Source organism: Protopterus annectens, chromosome 8.part0, assembly GCF_019279795.1.
Source record: "Protopterus annectens isolate FY-2018-M chromosome 8.part0, PAN1.0, whole genome shotgun sequence".
NCBI classification, from domain to species: Eukaryota; Metazoa; Chordata; order Ceratodontiformes; family Protopteridae; genus Protopterus; species Protopterus annectens.
This window is the reverse complement of record NC_056741.1, coordinates 630,941,132-630,962,865: the sequence shown is the minus strand read 5'-3', so window position 1 is coordinate 630,962,865 and position 21,734 is coordinate 630,941,132. Positions and strand designations below refer to the sequence as shown.

The 21,734-nt window shown below is 38.9% G+C and overlaps 1 protein-coding gene across 3 annotated transcripts in view; it reads left to right on the top strand.

The window, feature by feature from the left end:
* Positions 1–21,734, top strand: part of LOC122808957 (semaphorin-3F-like) — a 961,051-nt gene that overhangs the window by 904,343 nt on the left and 34,974 nt on the right. For all 3 annotated transcript variants that reach the window (XM_044080116.1, XM_044080115.1, XM_044080117.1), the window contains one exon: positions 14,263–14,330. In XM_044080116.1, coding sequence (XP_043936051.1) covers positions 14,263–14,330 — 68 coding nt within the window. The remainder of the gene's footprint in view (positions 1–14,262; positions 14,331–21,734) is intronic.

Here is a 21,734-nt window from a genome sequence, read left to right as displayed (position 1 = left end):
TGAATTAGAAGGTGGGATAGCAGAGAGTGGAATAGGTTTGGATTCCAAAGAAAATTAGGCATTCAGCTTCCATTCTTGAGGCTGACAGTGTAGACAACAAATTGTGGAGGCTAAACACTGTAATCCGTGGCAAGTAGATCCACGTGAACTGCTTCTAAAGACATGCTCTGTGTACATTCACAGGTTCATAGGTGGGTAGTAGGCTACCTGCCCAAAGGTATTTATAAGCCTAGCCAGAATGTGTTGGCTTTCGCCGCCCCCTTAGATTACTTCCCTGTGCCTCTGTCCAGCAGAGCCACTGAAGTGATCCCTGAGGTAAACTTTCTGTTTCCCATCCACTCATCAAGGTTTCTTTTGAAGAGTGTTAGCAAGGATCTCTGCCTAATGTAGATTGGGATCTTGTTCCAAAGCATGGGAAGTCTCTGGGACAGGAATCTATCCCTCCAGCACGTCCTATTTATTGTTGTGGTGAGGTTTAGATCCCTAGAGCATGTGGCTTGAGGGGATAAGGTTTTCTTTAGGTGGAGCATGTCCATCAATTCTGGGTTGGACATGGCCTTGTATGTCAGGCAGAGATCACCTCTGAGTATGCAACTGAGTACAACTGGCGTTTCTTCAGTTGAGCTGCATAGGGCATCTGTTTGAGGCCATTGATCCTCTTGGTGAGGTACTTTTGTGGTCTTTCCAGCTGTTGCAGGTGTCCTGTAAGGTACATCCTAAATGGGGCATTGTACTCTAAGATGGGTCTGATGAGTGATGAGTAGAGGGGCACAATGACCTCTTTTGATCTGGATGTGAACCCTTTTGTGATTAGGTGGGCCATGTAGAAGGATTTTCTAACCACTTTGGCAATGTGATTATCAAAGGTGAGATTATTATCTACTTGGGTCCCCAGATCCCTTATTACGTCTTCCATATTTAGGGGACTACCACCTATGTGGTAGCTTGTGGGGACTTTGTTTTTTCCAAAGAGGATGACTATGCACTTTTTGGCATTTAGCTTGAGGCCATGATTTTGACACCAGGTATCCGTCTCAGTGAGACCCTTTTGGAGGATGTCTGTGTCAGCCGGAGAGTCAGTTATAGCCCCTAGTTTGCAGTCGTCTGTGAACTTGGTCAGCCATAGTCCTCCTGTGCTTGCCTGTACCTCTGAGAAATATATGCCGAACAGGAGGGGTCCTAGGACTGAGACCTGGGGAATGCCACTTGTAACCGGTTTAGAGTCGGACCTAGCTCCCGTGCAACTCTCACCATGTGGGTTCTGTCCATGAGCCAGTTCGCAACCCATCTTGTGATGTAGGGGTTTATGTTCAGGTTGGTGAGCTTGTCTATAATACTAGAATGGGGAATGGTGTTGAAGGCCTTAGCGAGGTCTAGGTAGGCTGTGTGTACCACCTTTCCCTCGTCTATAGCCTTGGTAACTGTCTCAAAGAAGTCCACCAGGTTTAGGAGGCATGATCTGCTCTTAACAAAGCTAAACTGGGTAGGGTCTAGTGTTTGGAGGTTCCCAATGTCTCTGTTAATGAGTTCCATGATGATGTGCTCCATAGCCTTGCAGACCAAGCTAGTCAGGCTTATAGGGCTATAGTTCCCGGGGTCTGTTGTGGCTCCACCTTTGTGGAGTGGAATAGCTGTTGCTGTGCGCCACTCTATGGGTATGTAGCCTGTGGAGAGGTTGAGTTTGAACAGTGTGTTTAGGTGAGGGGTTAGTTCATCTTTGAGCTCATTTAGGATGCAGCCTGGGACACCATCTGGTCCCATTGATGCTGTGTTTTTGGCTTTGGAGAGGGCTGTTTAACCTGAGTGTCTGTGATTTCAGGGACTCTACATTCTTCTGGTATGGTTATGGGCCCTTTTGGGGGTGAGAGGGGGTGAAGTTTGCACTGAACCTGTTTACCAGGATGTTGGTGATATCGGTTGGTTCAGCGTATTTTGTGCCATTCTGCACTAACTCCGAGCAGATCTGAGCATTGCCACTTAGATTCTTGACATAGCTAAAGAATGCCTTGTGGTTATCTTTGGAGTCCTTGGCAATTTTTCTTTAAAAGCTTGCCTTGGATGATTTTATCAGGGATCGTAGTTTCTTGCTGATACTGATCAGGGATGTCTTCCCTTCTTGGGATTTTACTTTTTTCTGTACTAGTTTCCTCCTTCTATTGTATAGCTTGTTTATGGCAGGAGTCCACCAGACTGGTTTCCTTTTCTTGGAGGAGTGAGTCTTGGTTTTGCTTGGGATGGCACAATCCATGCATTCTTGTAGCTGCCTGTAGAATGCATTAGTAAAGGATTTTGCAGCTTGGACAGTGTTAACCTTCAACACGGGGGCTTTGAAACTTTCAGCCTCTGTCTTAAGTAACATGAAGTTTGCTTTTGAAAAGTTTTTCAAGGTGGCTTTCTTGTCCGGGGGTGGGGGCGGAAAATGGATATCCAAAGTGATTTGTTTATGGTCAGATCTAACCAGCGAGGGGTTGACCTCTGGTGTGGAACACCGGTCGCCCATGTTGGTGATGACCAGGTCCAATATGTTGTCACCTCTGGTGGGAGTGTTGACCAGTTGAACCAGGGTGTTTGAGTTTATAAATTCTAGGAAAAGTTGGGCAGGTGCTTTCCTTACAATGTTATTGGTTTAAGGGCATTCTCTGTGTGTGATTATGCATTCTCTGAGATGTGAAGTCCACAACCTTTCCAGCTGTCCTTCATGAGTCATTGTCAGTATCCTATTCAACAAATCTGCCAGTATGCTTTGCTAGTTTAGTAGATAATTTCCTGCAAGCTGATAGTTTGACTCATTACTTGCTCTTAACTATTCATTGCCTCTCTGAGTAGGTCTCAGTAGGGGTAAGCACAAGTCTTCCCCTATTTGCTGATATGTTATATAACTTTACAAAATTGAAAAAAAAAATTGAAATACAACTTGACTAAGCACCTGACATTCCAAAAAGATACATTAAGCTTTGGCTATGTTGCATAGTTGGATACATTCTTATGGGCCAGACAACGCAAATTCAATTAGAATCTTAGGTGTTAGAAGGGCCAAGACTGGTACATCAACCATGGGGGGGGGGGTCCTGCTGCATCACTGATACTAATAGGATTGTTAGGATAGTGCTAAGAGCAGTGTTTGGGTTGGATAGCTCATACCACGTCAGGGTAGGTCATCTCAGAGAATGCATAATCACACACATAGAATGCCCTAAAACCAATAACATTGTAAGGAAAGCATGTGCCCATTACAGAGAGAGAAACCAGCAAGGAGGATTGACCTTCACATGAATGTTGGCCTGCCTGGAATCCAACTCTCATCTCCAAAGGGGAACAAAGCAGATGATAAGCATTGTATCAGCCAGAATACAAATGGGCATTAGAGCTATTGATCTTGCTGGAGATGAAATGAGATGGCCCTCCCTCCTGCAGTTGGTTGCAAATGGATCAATAGGGTGATTGACAATGGGGGCCTGAAACTGCGGAGTAAGGAAAATATAAAGGGGGCACATTTATATACAAGCTCTGCCAGCAAAATAAAAAGTTTGCTTCAAACATCATAAAATTAACCATTCCAAGAAAACAAAATCAAAATCCCTGCAATTTCTTTTATGTGAACAACCTCAAAATGAAACCTTGCAAAGCTTTTGGTTTCTTGTCAAGTAACAAAAAATAGTTCTTTGTTAGTCACCTCCTGTTTAGAAGGTTGCTGCATCTTACAGAAGCAAATTCTGAGTAGCACAAACAATGGTATATGTGCTCAATCTACATACAGGCAGTCCTGGTGTAAGTATGTCATCAGTTTATAGGTGATCTGTACAGCTAGATCTAAAACACTCAGAGCGTGACTTCAACATTTGAGTAAGCCTGTTGCATTTACTTGTGCTGAACACAGTGGATGAATAATGCTAATATCAGTGACACAGTGCAAAATGTGTGTGAACTGTGATCCCCCACCACACACACTGTGATCCCCCACCACACACACATACACACACACACACACACACACACACACACACACACACACACTACACAGCAGGCACATCAACTTCAACTGAACTGCCACATAGAACAGTATCAAAAAAGCATAGAGAGCCACAAAAAGGTGTCCAAAACCTAGATATCTAGGGACCCTGATCAGGAATAAAAAAACCTCATAGTTGTGCATGCTACAACAACATCTAAAACTCATCACTGTGCATGCTACAACATCAAAAAACTCATTGCTGTGCATGCATCAAAAATTCATCACTGTGCATGCTACATCAAAAAATGCATCCCTGTGCATGCTACAGCATCAAAAAACATATCACTGTGCATGCTATAGCAACATCAAAAAAGTCAACAGTGTGCATGCTACAACATCCAAAAACTAATCATTGTGCATGCTACAACAATATCAAAAACTCATCACTGTGCATGCTACATCAGAAAACTCATTGCTATGCATGCTACATCATCAAAAAACTCATGACTCTGCATGCTACAACAGCACAAAACTCATTATTGTGCATGCTACAGCAACATAAAAACTCATTGGTGTGCATGCTACAGCATCATCAAAAACAAAACTTACGATTGTGCATGTTACAACAGCACAAAACCCATCATTGTGCATGCTACAACAACATAAAAACTCATTGGTGTGCATGCTATAACAGCATAAAAAACTCATAGTTGTGCATGCTACAACATCAAAAAACTCATCACTGTGCATGGTACAACAACATTAAAAAACTCATCACTGTGCATGCTAAGAGAACATCAAAAACTCATTGCTGTGCAAGCTACAACAACAAAAAGCTCATCACTGTGCGTGCTACAATAACAGCAAAAAACTCATGACTGTGTCATCAAAAAACTCATCACTGTGCATGCTACAACATAAAAAAAACTCATCACTGTGCATGCTACAACATCAAAACATAGCTGTGCATGCTACAACATCAAAAATCACAGCTGTGCATGCTACAACATAACAAAATCATAGCTGTGCATGCTACAACATCAAAAAAATCATCACTCTGCATAATACATCAAAAATCTCATAGCTGTGCATGTTACAACAACATAAACACTTATAGCTGTGCATACTACTACAGCATCAAAAAACTCATCACTGTATATGCTACAACAAGAGCAAAAGTAGAAATCAAGATATGTAACACATGCATCCATTTGTCCCAAGTTAATAAAACACTGTTTATAATAAGCTATTTCAACAAAGAGCTGAGCATTGGGGGAAAGAAAACAAACAGATGAGCTGGCTAATACAATGGCCCATCTCTTCTTTAACTCCCTAGCCAGTTCTTCAGTACTTTACTACCCACTTGTCTCAGCATCAATATAAAACTCAATTTGAAAATAAGAACGTTATAAAGTCTCTTGTTTTTTCCTGGTTAGAGGTCACCACAGTGGATCACCAGTCTGCTAATGATTGGCAGTGGATTTTTACAGTGTTGAGTTGATAGCCTGGCATCCAACCTTCAAGGAAGGCACACCCACACACCCCTTCCTGCATGTCTTTAAAGTTCAGTTAACTGCAGGGAGGACATGCAGACTCTGCACAGAAGGCACTCCACCTGAGAATCAAACCAGAGAACTTCTTGCTGGGAGGCGACAACACTAACCGCTGCACCACCACAGCTTAGGAAAAAAAATAAGAAAAAAAAAAATGTAATGGCCTACCTTTTCTATAACTTCCTAGCCCATTCCACAGTGCTTTACTAACCATCTCAGTATGAAAAGGCAAGTTGAAAATAAAAAATGTAACTCTTTGAGGACACCTGCTGGACGTTCCCAATATCACTAGGACAGATTATTGTACAAGCCTTTTTCGGAAAGTAAGCTAAACACTACATTCTAATATACCTTCAGTTGTAAATTACCTTTACAATTACTCATTAATTAAAAGTAAACAAAACTATACATAACATAAATTAAAACCAATAAACAATACCAACCAAGTGGCACAGTGATGTCTTATTATACAAAGCCAACAAAGTTTCTAAATTATTAATTAAAGCTCACATCAAAAATGTAAATAATAGTAAATAAAATCTAAACAAAAAAGTCTATTTCCTAAAATGAGACTAGTTAATTTGCTAAACATAATAATGCTTTGTAGGTTGAGTTGAAGCAGAAAATACCAGACATTCCAGAGACAATAAAGGCCTCTGCCTCTATTGCTCCTCTTCAGAGTACCTCTGGATAGCCTGGTATTGCATAATATGACCACTTTGTTTCGTGTGTACAACAGTGGCATCCTAAGGAATGTAGAAATGTGGACTATTTTACCATAATATTATTGCAGGAAAAATGCTCATTTTTGTGACTTAAAGAACATTTCAGATGCAGCCAATTTTCAAGAAAAGCAAAACATTGTTTATTGACATGCTTCAGACAAATACAACACTCCATCAATGGTTAAAGGCTCTTGCCACTGGCCTTGTTCCTTATTACACCTTTGAACATGCATTTGAAACACATATCATTGTTTCATTGCTTGACTAGTATTGTCTGCTTTTTACTTGGTGTACTTTTTAGAAGATTTGTTTGAAATGCCTTCAGAGAAAAAAACACTGCTCTCATTTCCTTTAATTTTCTGTGCAAAGGCCTACCTTTGTGTCAGTAAATGCTTTGCATCCATCAAATTAGCAGATGAGCCCACAAGTGAAGTCTAACCCATAACAGTGTGAGATGTTACGGGCATTCTTTTGTGCCTACACAAAAGCTCCATTGCAGTTGCTTTCAGCACTGATAATAAATTCATGCAATTTTTTTTTCTTTAATAGGCACTGTGTCTTTTCTACCAAGAGTTGCAATCTAAATATGCAAGGACATGAAACAGAGAGCCTGGGGTAGTTTGGCTGATGCATAAGAAAGTTGATGATGTCATTCATAAAAGCATATATTTGGCCTCTTCTGTCCTGGAAATGAAAAACGTCTATTGACAGAACACAGTCGTTGATTTTGAGATGATATGGTAAAAGAAGTTTTCAGATTCACTGTGACCTTTTGGAAAAGGAATAAACATTCTGCTGAGTTAGGGATGCAGAGGTATAGCTAGCTATTCTGGTGTGTGGGGCAATCCCCAGATCTGGTACCACCCCAGCCCTAGGTTGAGGAAGAAGCAAAAGCAGCTGCTGCAGTCCACACATGGGGTAGTAATGGAGTACTACTGCAAATCAGTTGCCAAGTCCTGGGACTAGACGTTCTGAAAAAAAAAATCCTTTAAAAGTGTAGTGCATTGTTTCTACATTTGTGACAAGCAACTGCTACAGTTTATGCCACACACAGAGCTCTACAGCTGTTCAGTTCAGACTGCAAATGCAGTACTGGCATTCAAATGCAGTGACGTCAGATGGACATCTGCCATTCGTGCCCACTTAACACTTTGTGATTGGGGTAGCTTCCCTGTTTTCCCCACCCCACAACAAGGATGGATCTAATGCAAGTCATATGATGGTGTGGCACTATTTAAACCTGTAGCAATTTGAGTTATGAAAATACCAGGGTTAAATATTTTGCGATCATTTTTGGGATAATAGGCAGTCTAGGCAGTAGGACAAACAAAAAATGAAATGAAACTGGTGAGTCAAATATAATAATCACCCTCATGATATATGACTTTTGTGATTAATGCAGGGTGTGGTGGTACAGGGCCAACTCTGAAAGAGTTGTCATTTTTTAGTTGTTTAGTTGAGTCTGATACTTCATGCCTTTAAGGACTTTAACATACCAGGCCTGTCTGTCAGCAGTTTCTTCTTAAATTATTGCACATTCATATTTGTTACTTTAATAGTGCTATCTATCCATTTGAGTTTCTGTAGCCCCTTCTTCTTTTGCTTTCAGTCTCTCCCAACATCATTATCTTCTCCGGTGAACCTGTCATTGCATTATGTGGCCAAAGCATTTGAATTTAGGTTTGCTATCACTGAACAGCCTGGATGTATTTCCTTATGTATTGACTGATTTCATATTTTTATAGTACACTGAATTTTCAGACAGATTTTTTCCAGTACCATAACTCAAAAGCATCAATTTTCCAGCCCAGAACCTTACTTATGGCCCAACTCTAACAACCATTGCTCTGACTATGACAACATGATGTCTTTGCTTTTTAAAATCTTATCCAGACTTGCAAGATGTTTCCTTCAAAGAACCAAGCATCTTTTAATTTCTTGGCTGCAATCACCATTTGCAGAGATCCATGTGCCCAAGAAAATAAACTCTGCTACTGCCTTAACCTTATTCCCATTTATTCACAAAGAATTCATAGGACTAGATGACGTTAGGCAACAAGGCATTTTTTGCATCTTCTCCTTTCAGCTTCATCAATGTGCTCTTCAACTCTTCCTCAGTTTTAGCCATCAGGGTGATATCTCTCTTTCTGACGCTGTTAATGTTTCTACCAGCAATTTTGATTTCAGTATCTGATTCTTGTAACCTAGGATTTCACATGATATATTCAGCACCAAAATTAAATAAGCAAAATGACAATATATAGCATTGTTGTGCTCCCTTTTCCAAGGTTGAGCAAGTCAATTATTCCATGTTTAATTCTATTTACTATATACAGACTGGAGGCAAATAAGCTGAAATGATATTCCAATGTGACAACTTGCCACACTTTATGTTCATAGGTTCATAGGTAGGTACTAAGCTCTCGACGCTGAGGCCGATACAAGCCCAGTCAAAAAGGTACCCTGGCTTTTGCCACCCAAGAAAATTATTTTCCTGTGCCACTGTTGAGCAGAGCCACAGAGGTGATCCCCATCCAATCATCAAGATTTTTCTTGAAGAGTGCTAATGAGGAGCTTTGTTTGATATAGATAGGTAGTTTATTCCAGAGTATGGGAAGTCTCTGGGACAGGAATCGATCCCTCTGGCATGTTCTGTTTATTGTGGTGACCAGGTTTAGGACCCTAGAGCATGTAGCTTAGAGGGATTGGGATTTCTTTAAGTGGAGCATGTCCAACAGCTCTGGGTTTGACATAGCTTTGTATGTTAGGCAGAGATCACCTCTGAGTAGGCGATATGCGATGGAGTAAAATTGAGGGATTTTGAGACGGTCTGCTTAGGGCATCTGTTTAAGGCTGGTAATCCTCTTGGTGAAGTATTTCTCCGGCCTTTCCAGTTGTTGTAGATGTCTTGTGAGGTACATACCAAAAGGGGCGTTGTACTCTGTAATGGGTCTAATGAGTGATGAGTAGAGGGGAACAATGACCTCTTTTTTTCTAGATGAGAAACCTTTTGTGATGAGTTGTGCCATGTAGAAGGATTTCCTGACTACTGTGGTCATGTGATTATCAAAGGAGAGACTACTGTCCACCTGTGTCCCAAGGTCTCTTATCACACTTTCGGTGTTGAGTATACTACCGCCTATGTTGTAGTTCATGGGTACAGAGTTTTAACCAAAGGGGATGACAATGCACTTTTTGGCATTGAGCTTGAGGCCATGGCTTTGACACCAGGCATCTGTCTCAGTGAGGCCCTTTTGTAGGATGTCCACATCGTTAGAAGTTTCGATTATGGATCCTAGTTTACAGTCATCTCCGAACTTCATTAGCCAAAGACCTTCTGTGTTAACCTGTACTTCAGAGAAGTAGATACCAAACAGGAGAGGACCCAGGACTGTACCCTGTGGTACTCCACTTGTCACTGGTCTGAAGTCGGATTTGGAGTCTGCTACTTTCACAGTGTGGGTTCTGTCAGTGAGCCAGTTGGCAACCCATCTTGTGACATAGGGATATATACCTAGTTTAGTGAGTTTATCTATAATTCCAGAGTGGGGGATGGTGTCAAAAGCCTTGGCAAGATCTAGATAGGCTGTGTGAACCACCTTACCCTTGTCTACGGCTTTGGTGACTGCTTCAAAGAAGTCTATCAGGTTTAGGAGACATGATCTGCCTTTTACAAACCCGAACTGGGTGGGATCCAGAGTTTGGATATTACCAATGCCTTTGTTTATAAGTTCCATGTGATACATTCCATGGCCTTGCAGACCAGGCTCATCAGGCTAATGGGGCGGTAGTTCCCGGGGTCCATGGTGGCTCCCCCTTGTGAAGTGGGATAACTGTCGCTGTGCGCCATTCAGCAGGCACAAAGCCTGAGGTGAGGCTATGATTGAACATGGTACTTAGGTGGGGTGCCAGTTCATTCTGTAGTTCGTGTAGAACGCAGCCTGGGATGTTGTCTGGTCCCATGGATGCTGTGTTGTTGGCTTTAGAGAGTGTGGTTTTTACCTGTGCAGCCGTGATTACAGGAACTTTGCATTCTTCCGGTATAGAGATGGGCTCTTTAGGGGGTGAGGGGGGGGGGGTAAAGTTAGCACTGAACCTATCTGCCAGGATGTTGGCAATATCAGCTGGGTCTGTATATTTAGTGCCATTGTGCTGTAACTCGGAGCAGATCTGAGTGTTGCCATTGAGATTCTTGACATAGCTGTAGAATGCTTTGTGGTTGTCTTTAGAATCAGTGGCGATTTTGTTTTTGTAACTAGCTATGGAGGATTTTATCAAGAATTGCAGCTTCTTACTGAGGCTGACCAGGGAGCTCCTCCACTCATGGGATTTTACTCTCTTTTGCAACAGTTTCTTCCTTCTGTTGTACAGTTTGTTTATGGCAGGGGAACACCAGATTGGCTTCCTTTTTTTGGAGGATAGCATCTTGGTTCTGTTTGGGATAACATGATCCATGCACTCATGTAAGTGCTTATAAAGTGCAATTGTGTAGAATTCAGTAGTCGTAACTGTATTGTCCATCTGTATGGGTGTCATGAAGTTCACCACTTCTGTCTTAAGAAGCATGAAGTTGGCTTTGGAGAAATGTTTTACCATGGTTTCCTTAATGTGGGGTGGGGGCAGGATGTGGCTATCTAGGGTAATTAGCTTATGGTCGGATCGGACCAATGAGGTGTTGACTTCAGGTGTGGAACACTGGTCACTCATGTTGGTAATGACTAGATCTAGGATATGTGCCACATAGTATAAGGGTTTATAGTAATCAATAAAATATAAGTAAAAATGGTCCTTATCTATTATCCAGTGGATGTTGACAATTTGAACTCTGGTGACACTGTCCCTTCCAAAACCAGTGTGCACCTCTGTCAGTTCTTGGTCCATATACTGCTGGAATCTAGCTTTCAGTGTACTGAGAGCTAGATTTGTAGTACATGAAACAAATAAGACTTTTTGATAACATATGCATTCTATAGTACTGCCCTTTTTGGAATTGGAATATAAATTGACCTTTTCCAGTTTGTTATCATTACTGTGTTTTCCAAATGTGCTGGCAAATTTCAAGGAACACTGTAACAATGTCATTTTCCATTATTTTAAATTATTTAGCTCAGATTCCTTACTTTAATGCAGCCTTTCTAGGGCTCATTTAAATGAAGTCTTTATGATGTCTGACACTAGATCAAAGGACATACCATCACATGTATCATTAATGTTAGGGTCTTCTTATAATGGCCTTTTGTGTGTTTTTGACACTTTTTTTTTTACATATTTTTTACTTCTGTTGGGTCCCTGCCATATTTGTTTGTGCATGTTTACCTAAACAATTCCTGACACTTTCTTGAAGAGATCATTTGTCTTTCCAATTCAGTTATCTTCTTCCATTTTATTGCACTTCAAATTTATGTATGCTTCTGTATCTACTTTTGGTATTCTCTGAAATTATGTATTTAGTCATTTCTAAACCCTCCACAGATGGCCACTGTGCCTTCTTTTTTGGATTTTTTGTCACCTCATGGACAATGTCTCAAACTTCTGTTCTTCTAATCCCTTAACTCTTTTCTTCACCTCCATTGCACATTCGGTTGGGATATTATTGAGCTATTTTCTAGTTGGCCTGTTGGTTTTTCTTCAATGTTATTTTCAGCTTTGTGAAACTAAGCTGATTGTCTGAGTCACAATCAGTTCCAGGTCTTATTTTTCTTGACTGCATAAAGTTCTATCTGACTGTAAAGTATGAATTCAGTCTGGTGAGGCATGATGACATTTTTTATTCTTCATGTTGTAGCATACACTTGAATTGTACAATTATTATTATTTTTTTTTTATTTTGAAGCTTGTTGAGGTCTCGTTTTTAATGGAAAGTATATATATTTGTTTTCCTGTTGGATAACTGAAGAGTTTACAGTGGTGTAAAGTCTACATTATGCACATATAACTGAATAGTCAGTCTTAACAAGAGCATGGCAGTACATTATGAAATAGGTGCGTCATCATACACTGGAACAAATTGTAGAATAGTAACTTTCTGCTGGTGTAGAAGTAAGCAAAACAGCCAGCCTAATGTCTTAGTATTGAATTGGTTCAAAATCACTGTTTTCCTCAGATATGGAAAAAGAAATAGATTGACCGAGGTCAATGATCGATACAGCTATTTGCTGAATGGCATGTATTTGATGTTGATGTATTTCAATTTCAAACTAATATCAAAACTGAAAGAGAAGTTGACTGGCAGTACTGTGGCTATGCTGACTGAAAATGAGTTGCATTAAATAATTACAACATTGCCTGCAATATATGAAAGAGTAAAGCATCATGGTGTAAGGGCATTTATAAAAGCAGAGAAAGGCACAAGACTTTTATTTAATTTTAAAGCATGTGCAAAGTGATGCCTTTTCAGTTGGGTAGGGTAGAGCTTCAAGATGCAGCATAAACAGAAGTTAAGATATTATATCCAGCATCCCATGTGTTAGTCAAAGAAATGGACTGGCACGCACATGACCAAGAGAACTGAATGATTTATTACGGCAAAGACTTTTTCGTTGGTGCATCCACAATAGTGTCCCAATAAGACAGCATCTTTGTTTTGGAATATAGAATTGGGTGGGCAAGTTTTTCTGCCTCCTGTATCTTAAACCATGCATAATTCAAAGAAGAGGTACAACTGACAAAGGCTGGTGTGGAAGGCTGTCTTTTAAATGCAAACCAGTGTTTCAAGAACTTTGAAGCGGAAAGGAGAAATTAAATATTATGATGATCGATACTTGTGGAAAAGAGATTACTTTTAGTTTCCAAAGCTGGGCAGTTTTAAACCTTGTTCAACCTGTTGAGGATAGATCAGTGAAGAGGAAAAGATTTATGACATCTTAAGTTGATTACATAGAACAAGGATGTCAGTTTGGATTATTTTAAGCTGAAGATTATTGGTGATAGTGCTTTCTTTGTTATACATGAATAATAACAATTTGACTTGCTGTCTTGTTACAAGTCTGAATCTGGGTAAAGGGACTAGGCTTTTGGAAAATACATATTCGTGGGAAGTTTGGCACAGGGCATATATAAATGTTATTTCATTTGTTCACTTGCTTATCATTTGGCATCAGTCTTGTTGTTTGCAAGCTGCTAGTAGAGGTCACATGCATTCAAAATATTCTTGGTTTTAGATGAACTCTGTTTTGTTGATTGATGGATAATGTGGTTTTAGCTTGTGTTTGCATCCTTTCAAGCACTGTCTTCTTGAGAACTCATTGTCTTATCTTGCCACACTATTTTATGATCCAGTGACATTGTTTTCCTCTTTGTGGACACCATGTATTCTCTTATTTTCCTAACAATCAGTGCTATCCACAGAATACTCATTTCTAGATTGTTGTTATCTACCCATCTATCCATTTATCAATCTACTAGATTCCCTTCCTGCTCTGCACCCACTTTCATTTTTTTTGGATTTGCATTCCAGACTTTCTTCTCAATTTGTCTTTACCTCTTCTCCCAGTACAGTTCAGTCTTAAACTTCCTTCTAGTGAAAATAAATTGCATTAGTCCAAATGGTATTCATTAGCTTGATATGACAAAATTCTTATTTGCCAAAAGTGATATGTTGTAGTTAATGTTTCTTTTTTTTTTTGTATTTTTGACAAACTGGGAATCACTGCTTCACTTACTATGATTATGAAATGCTATAACTTAGTGATTATGTCAGAAATGCCTTTTTTATAGTTAAGTGTACTTAAGTTTTGTATGGTGCATAACTTCTTTGTTAATGTATATTTTCTGTTTGCAGTAACAGTATTGAGTTTATCCTGTAGCTGCCCCTGAAAAGAGCTATGGCTAAATGCATTACATCTGGTTAGCTCAGTACAAAATATAGTATTTTCACTAACAATTTGGTTTGTGACTTCAGTAAATGTTCCTCATCTCATTTTCCCACAGTGGTATTTTCAAGGTGAACCGCAGACTGAAAATTGTAGTCCTCAATTAGTAATCATTATTTCCTTGTAAGGTTTTAACTTTCATTTTTTTCTTTCCCTCATAGACGAAGCAGAAGACAGGATATCAAGCATGGAGACCCTCTACGACAATGCAGAGGATATAATGCCAAAGGTAACTAGAAGAAGGTCTGCTATTTATAATTTCTGGATCCTATGCAAGTGCATTCTTAAAATACAGCTCTAAAATCTAGGCATATCAGAGTTTTAAACTTAAATTTACCAAATCATTCATTACTGTAATTCATATGTAATTAACCTGATTAATCATGTTGTACAACAGAACAAGGACCTTTGATGGAAGTACAGGATAATTCTGGATAGTTGTTTGATGTAGTACAATGTATTAACTGCATTGCAGCTATGATGTCCAAAACTTAGCATTGCTATGATATTCTTAGTTTGAAAGACCAACATCATGTCGCAGTTAGATCAAGTATAGTCCTAAACAAGTGATGATCTAGAGTCCCTGTCCTCCTCCCAGACATTAACAACTGCAGCCTGCTGCTCATACAATTGATCAGTTGATTTCCTAACAACACAAGATATTAGATCTCCACTGCTGTCTGTTTAAAACCAGAGCACTCAGGTCTTACTCATTACCAAGACCACAAATATGCTTGCAGCCTGTTAAAACCCAAAACCTATTAATGCTGCAGTCACAAGTAAAGGAACACACGCTGCCACCTTGTAATTAACAACCTGTCGATAATATCTTGTCTGAACTGATCGCTTTTCACTTAACTATTTAAATTTGTCAGTATATTACTCACAACAGTAGACATTATGACCAAGTCATCTTCTGTCAAAATCAGAAACTATGACCAAGTTAATTCCAAAGTTATCAATAGACTATGTTAAGTAATGCACTGCAGTTACACTAACTTTGTTTCACTCTACAAAGTCCTTACAGTAATACTCTTAGTTCAGAAAGGTATAATAATAAAAGTTTGTTTAATTCAAACAAATATTACTCTCAATAAGCACCGCCAGCTAATATGGAGAAGTATATTAAACAGGTAACTATCCTCTATGGCTCTTCTACAAATGATTTGCTACTACCTAATCTCACTAATAATGTCACCCTACCACAATATCTTCATTTATCATTCCCCTATTCTCTTTCTGTACATTGCTACCTGTCTCTTTTCAACTTCCATCCTTTTCTATTGCTTTCTTTCTCCATAACATCAACTATATCCCTCCCCAAATGTTGTACTTTGTAGTAAATCAACTTTTGAGTGCAACTTCTGAATTCCTGTTATACAAACTCTGAACCATATTGTTTACATACACACACACACACACATATATATATATATATATATATGTATACACACACACACACACACACACACACACACAACACACACACACACGCACACACATGCACACACACACACACACACACACACACACACACACACACACACACACACACACACACACACACACACACACACAAAGAGAGAGGGAGTTGTTCTGAACATTTTTATATAAAACATATATTATTGTATACTATGCTACTACAACTGCTGTGTAAATATTCATTGTAGTGAACTTTTTATACATGTTGCCTTTGGTTGTGTATGCGTGAAAATAATAATTCAAGTCATTGAGTTTGTTCGCAAGTATTAAAATAAGTAAACAAATAAATGAAAAGCACATGATTGACCAGCATCAAATCATGATAAAAGACAAAGTACCGCTGAACTAGTCATGTGTCCCAGCATCTGGCCAGATGTTTAGCACTCTAAACATGTGTACAGTTCTTTTCAGAGTCCGTTCCTCATTCAGGTCATAAAAAGTCCTTAACTTCAGATGAGAAATCTGCAATGACTGAAAGGATGCAACTCCATCACTGTTCCTCACACACTGCTCTGTCTGTAGAACCTGATTTTAGTCTACCAAAGAGTTCTTTTGAAATCTACAAAGCAAGACAGTCATTCAGTCTCCAGAATTGCTACGGCCAAAAGTAACTTCATATCTCATTGCAACATTTTTGAGCATCTGAAAACGTGAGTTTTTATGGTAACTCATCAAAGCAGACATACTTTAAACTCTGCCCTCCCATATACAATTTACTGAAGTACAGAATTATTTATGTAGGTTCTTTTTTGTAGGAAAGTTACCCCAGTAACCCTGTCATCCAATATCACATAACACAGAAGAATAGGGAACATTGCTGTATCTCTGCTAATTAGCAATCACAATGAAATATTCATTCCATTCCCTCTTTTTGAACTGCCTTTCAAAATTATTTGGGCCAGAAAGCAGTATCTCTGAACTGCTGTAGAGACATGATGGTCAAATCATAGTGAGTTGTTGATATAGGTGCCCTAATCACTGAAGGAAGTATCAGTTTGGAATGGTGTTTCATTTATATGAAGACTGGTAGATTGGGACATTTTGTCTACAAAATAGAACCACACCATAATTCTTAGCATTTGACCATTGTTAGTACATACAGCAAGAGCATTGCAAAACCCTTGCTCAAGAAACGCTGTGTTGGATGATGAGACGACAGTTTCAACAGTCTGTAGACTCAGCAAACCTTTACAACCACTAGGATGGAACCTTATATTGGACCTTAGAGAAATAGATGCTGAAAAGGATGAGTTTAGAGGCCACATCTGAGCAAGTTATCAGACATGCAGATCACATATACCGCCTCCAAACTTCGCTTTTTATTGTACAACTAATCATTAACATAAACCCAAATACAACTAATTAATGATTTATATATAAGAATCTAAAACGCCATTCTTCTGCGCTATGTCCCTTTCAGCTTGGCACTTTACCCCTGCTTGTTGCAAAGCTTATGGCGATATTTTCCATCCTCTTTATACTTTCTTTCATCATCCTTTACTTACTGCTTTGCATATACCTTTTCTTACCATTATGTTCGCTCTTTTTCTCTCCACTTGATAGTTTTCCTTTGCTTTATAGTCCTGTCCCACTTTTTTTCTTAGCTTCTACTGCATATAATATAAATACATACTCACATATTTTGGCTAATGCTTCAGTTTATCATTGTTCCTGTAATCTAGATATTTTATGTCTCTGATTGAAGTTGTATTTATTGCTTGTCTGAAACAATGACATTATATATAGGAAACAGATGCTTTACATTATGTGCTTTGTCTCCATCAATATGGAATTTTATTGCATTTTTTTAAAATGTAGTTTGTATTTATCCATGGACCTTTTCTGTCTGGGTCTGCATTGTCAATAGGTTCTGTCCACCAGAATATAACAAGTTAACAAAAGCAAACAAACAAACTGAAGACATTAATAACTAATGTGACATTATTTGGCAGATATAAGGAAAATTTAGCACAGCTGATTATATTACTCAGCATCATCTGAAATCTCAGTAGTTTGCAAAATGATACACTACTCTTCAAGTTGGTTCTGATCCTTTTTCATCTGGTAAACGATCCTTTGCTTCAGAAGGAAATGAAAGTGGTGCTGCTTCCACGCTTTCAGTCAAAGATTGGTTTCAACACATAGTGTCTCTTTTCCATACTAAAGCATTCTTTAGAAATATGTTTAAAACAGATAATGTATACCTCTGCCTAGCAGACAGGTAAAATATGAAGTGAATAAATAAGACATTTCCTAACGAGTACCTGAACCATGGCTAGTAAGATGTACCTGTCCCAAACCTCTCAACCTCTTAGTGCAAGAAATCTGGACAAAGCATGACAAAATGGGGGGGGGGGCAAAGGTCCACAAATAGGAATACATTTTAAATATTGCTGCTATTATAAAGTCAGAAAGTTGCTAGAGTAACAGGGATTGTGTTTAATTTACATTTTTGGAAGGATTTGAAGTATGAAAATCAAATGTATGTAATTATTTAGTGACTTTAATCCTCAGATCATCCCAGTGATTTGCCAAAAAAACACAAATTTTATGAGGAACAGATGAAAAATATGAGGGAAAATTCTGGACATAATGTGAAAATCTGGACAGTTGAAGGTATGACCTGATCTCAAATGTGATTTTGTGATCACTACACAAAACATCCCTTTATCTAAGAGCTGAAAATAGTGCCCACTACTAGCTATCAGGAAGGCTCATAAAAAAGCAAGTAAATAAACAAACACAATTGAAAGAGTTATGGTCAAATGCCCTAGTCAGCAGAGATAACTTCCATATCTCAATGCTGCCTAGTGAGCAAATATATAACATACTGTATAATTATTAAGTCATACAGTTTGATCACAATGTACACTGCAGCTCTCACTATTTTTGTATAGCATTGCTCAGTGAAAATCATAGAACCCCATCTGTTAGGAATGCTGCTCCAACAGTTTTTGTGGATTCTCTTGCCTGAAGGAAATGACCTTGTGACAACAATATTTTTGCATCTAGTAACTCCCACTGGAGGTGTTGATGAAGCTCTGAAGTGGGTGATGCCTGCTATTTTGGATGAGGACCTGCAGTCATTTACACAAATAATGGCAGAGTTAAAGTAACATATTCCTTTACTGCAGACATCTGTGAAGCTGCAGTTTAGAGAACGTAAGATCAGAGTCTATGAGACTGTGCAAAAATAGAAGCCATGAAGCATGTAGTTATGGGTAGACTTCAGAAAGCTAAAGTGCAGGTGACATTCTTATTGTAACAAAATACAATGCTAATCACGAAGTCAGAATAGATTAATTAGGATCAAGAGTACAGTAATACTCCATTCCCTATGCACTACAGATAAGACCTTTAAATATTAAAATATCACCCTCAGTCTACAAAATTGCTTATATTGATCAGATTACCCATACTATAATAACACAGCAAACCAGTAATGTCTCATTGAAATATAACGCAGTCATAGTAAAACTCCGCAAGACCATATCACACATGGGTCTAGGACTCTTGCAGGAACGCATTTTTCACCGAGTCGCGAATGGGCAGGTATAGTTACACGAAAATGCTTTTTCACGGAAGCAGCAGTTTTGCATAAGTATGCCTGTTGTGCCTGTCGTACTGTTGTGCGAATAAGGGAAAATTCTATTTTCCCCACTGTAGTGCAATCTCGGAGAGAGAATATTAAAGTAGGGGGGTGTGGGGGGTGGAGCCAGGGGGGTGCAGGGGGGCATGCCCCCCTGCGTAAAAGTAGATTTAATGTTTTTTTTTTAACACACTTTAGCAAAAGTGCTTTTTCGGTGAAAGCGCTTTCGTTAAAGTGTGTTCGGTGATAGCGGATTCGGACTGTTGAACTTTCATTCAACAGTCTAAGATCCATCACACATCACCTCACAGTTAATTCTTAGTGAAGATATCCATCCAAACCCTGGCCCCAACACCAACCTATTCGAGAAAATACCCCAATATGGCAGCCATAGTTTACTAAACCTCTGTCAGAAAGGATTAGACCTCCTATTTGAACATTAGAAATATCTTTAACGTCATGCTACTCTCACCCAGTTAATCCTTAGTGAAGATATCCATCCAAACCCTGGCCCCAACACCAACCTATTCCAACAAATACCCCAATATGGCAGCCATAGTTTACTAAACCTCTCTCAGAAAGGATCAGGCCTCCTGTCTGAACATTAAATATCCAGGGAATTGTTATGGCTAGGCTTGTATAGGCCCTAGGGCCGATAGCCTAGTAGCAACCTATGAACCTATTAGAAATATCGCTAACAAAACCCAAGAACTTCTTGCCACTCTCACCCACTACTTTCCTGACATCGTTCTGATTGCTGTAACCTGGTTAAAATCAGAAATTAATGATAATGAAATTCTACCTCCAGGTTACATTATATATAGGGTAGATAGAAGGGGCAAAAAAGGAGGTGGAATAGCCATTCTATTTAAAAGCAACCTTATTCTAGAGATCCTACAACAAAATACTCCTGACTTTGATAATGCAGAAATAATCTATACAAACTTAAGATTAACTCCAAAAATATTTAAACATAGTTGGAACCTATATACCTTCAGGTAACAACATCTCCACCTTAGAACACATCCTCTATTTTTCCTCAAACTTTCTTCCCCAGGAACAATTATTATGGGGGACTTCAACATAGACTGGAATACTTGTAACTCACAAAACCATTCAAATCACATAAACCTCCATTGTTTCACCCAAATCATACAATACCCCACTAGAACTGATAAAACATCAAATAGACCATCCATCCTTGACTGGATATTAACAAATAGACCTTCTTGGTCTTTACAAGCTGGGTGTCTTCCAGACATTCTCAGCAACCATCTTCCAACTTTTTTTCTTAGGCACAGTGAATAAATCCAGCAGAACTCACTAGCTATCGTGAAATTAAGAACAAAAAAAAAAACTTTACCACTCAAAATTTCATATCCACCCTTAAACTTTGTAATTGGATACCACTGAAACATCTCCCCCTAGAGGTAGCTATAGAATACTTCAACTTAACTTTCCTCAACATTATGAATAGACTAGCTCCCCTAAGAACAGTAAAAATAAAAGCTAACTATGCTCCATGGTTAACAAAAGAAACCAGATCACTATTAAAAGAAAGAGAGAAAGCTTGAATTTGTAGCAAAAAAACTAAACACAAGTGACTAAACAGGCATATCAAGAGCTTAGAAATAAAGCTAAAAACAAATCAAGCAGAACACAATTAATCACTACCAAGATATTCAAACTAAACATCAAAACAACCCTTAGACATTTTGGTCTGCTATTAATAAAATCTTACAACTTGGAAACACTAGTATCCCCACCCCTACAACCACTAATGACTCAGGCTCTATAGCTATGTAGTTTAATAAGTATTTCACAGAGTCCATACTAGCCCTCACAAATAATAACTGTTCCACCAACTCTACAGAAATTCCCACAGCAAGTGCAGACAACAGCACCTTTAATTTCCTGGTCTATATTACTTAATCGAATCCCAGTAACATCGAACACCAGAAGACCGACACGTAAAGTGTGAACTACGGTAACGGTGAACGTACAAAACCGCAAAATATTGAAGTGTGATGGCTGGCCGTAAGGTAAGTTGCGATAGTTATGGACCTTAGGGTTAGGGTGCGGGTTAAGGTAAGTGTATAGATAGATAATGTATGTAAGGTTTAGTGTAGGGTTAGAAGTAGAGTTTTATTAATTGTATGTGTGTGGATTATTTGTTTTGTTTGGGTATATGTCTGTAGGGTAAGTGTGCGATAGTTATGGACCTTAGAGTCAGGGTGCGGGTTAAGGTAAGTGCATAGATACTAATGTATGTAAGGTTTAGTGGAGTGTTAGAAGTAGGGTTTGGTTTGTGTATGTATGTGTTTTATTTATTATGTTTGGGTATGTAGTATGTAGCGAGCGGTGGTGTTGGCCAACTATGATGATTCAAGATTTGAAAATTCGCGGTTTAGGGGGTTCGACGTATTTGCAGTTTGGGCTTTGTGTGTCGGTGTTGTGGTGTTCGATGTTACCGGGATTCGATAACGTAATATACACCCTAATTTCCAAACTATACAGACAGTATAAAAAATTGCTGAAAAATATCAAACCAACAACCCTTGC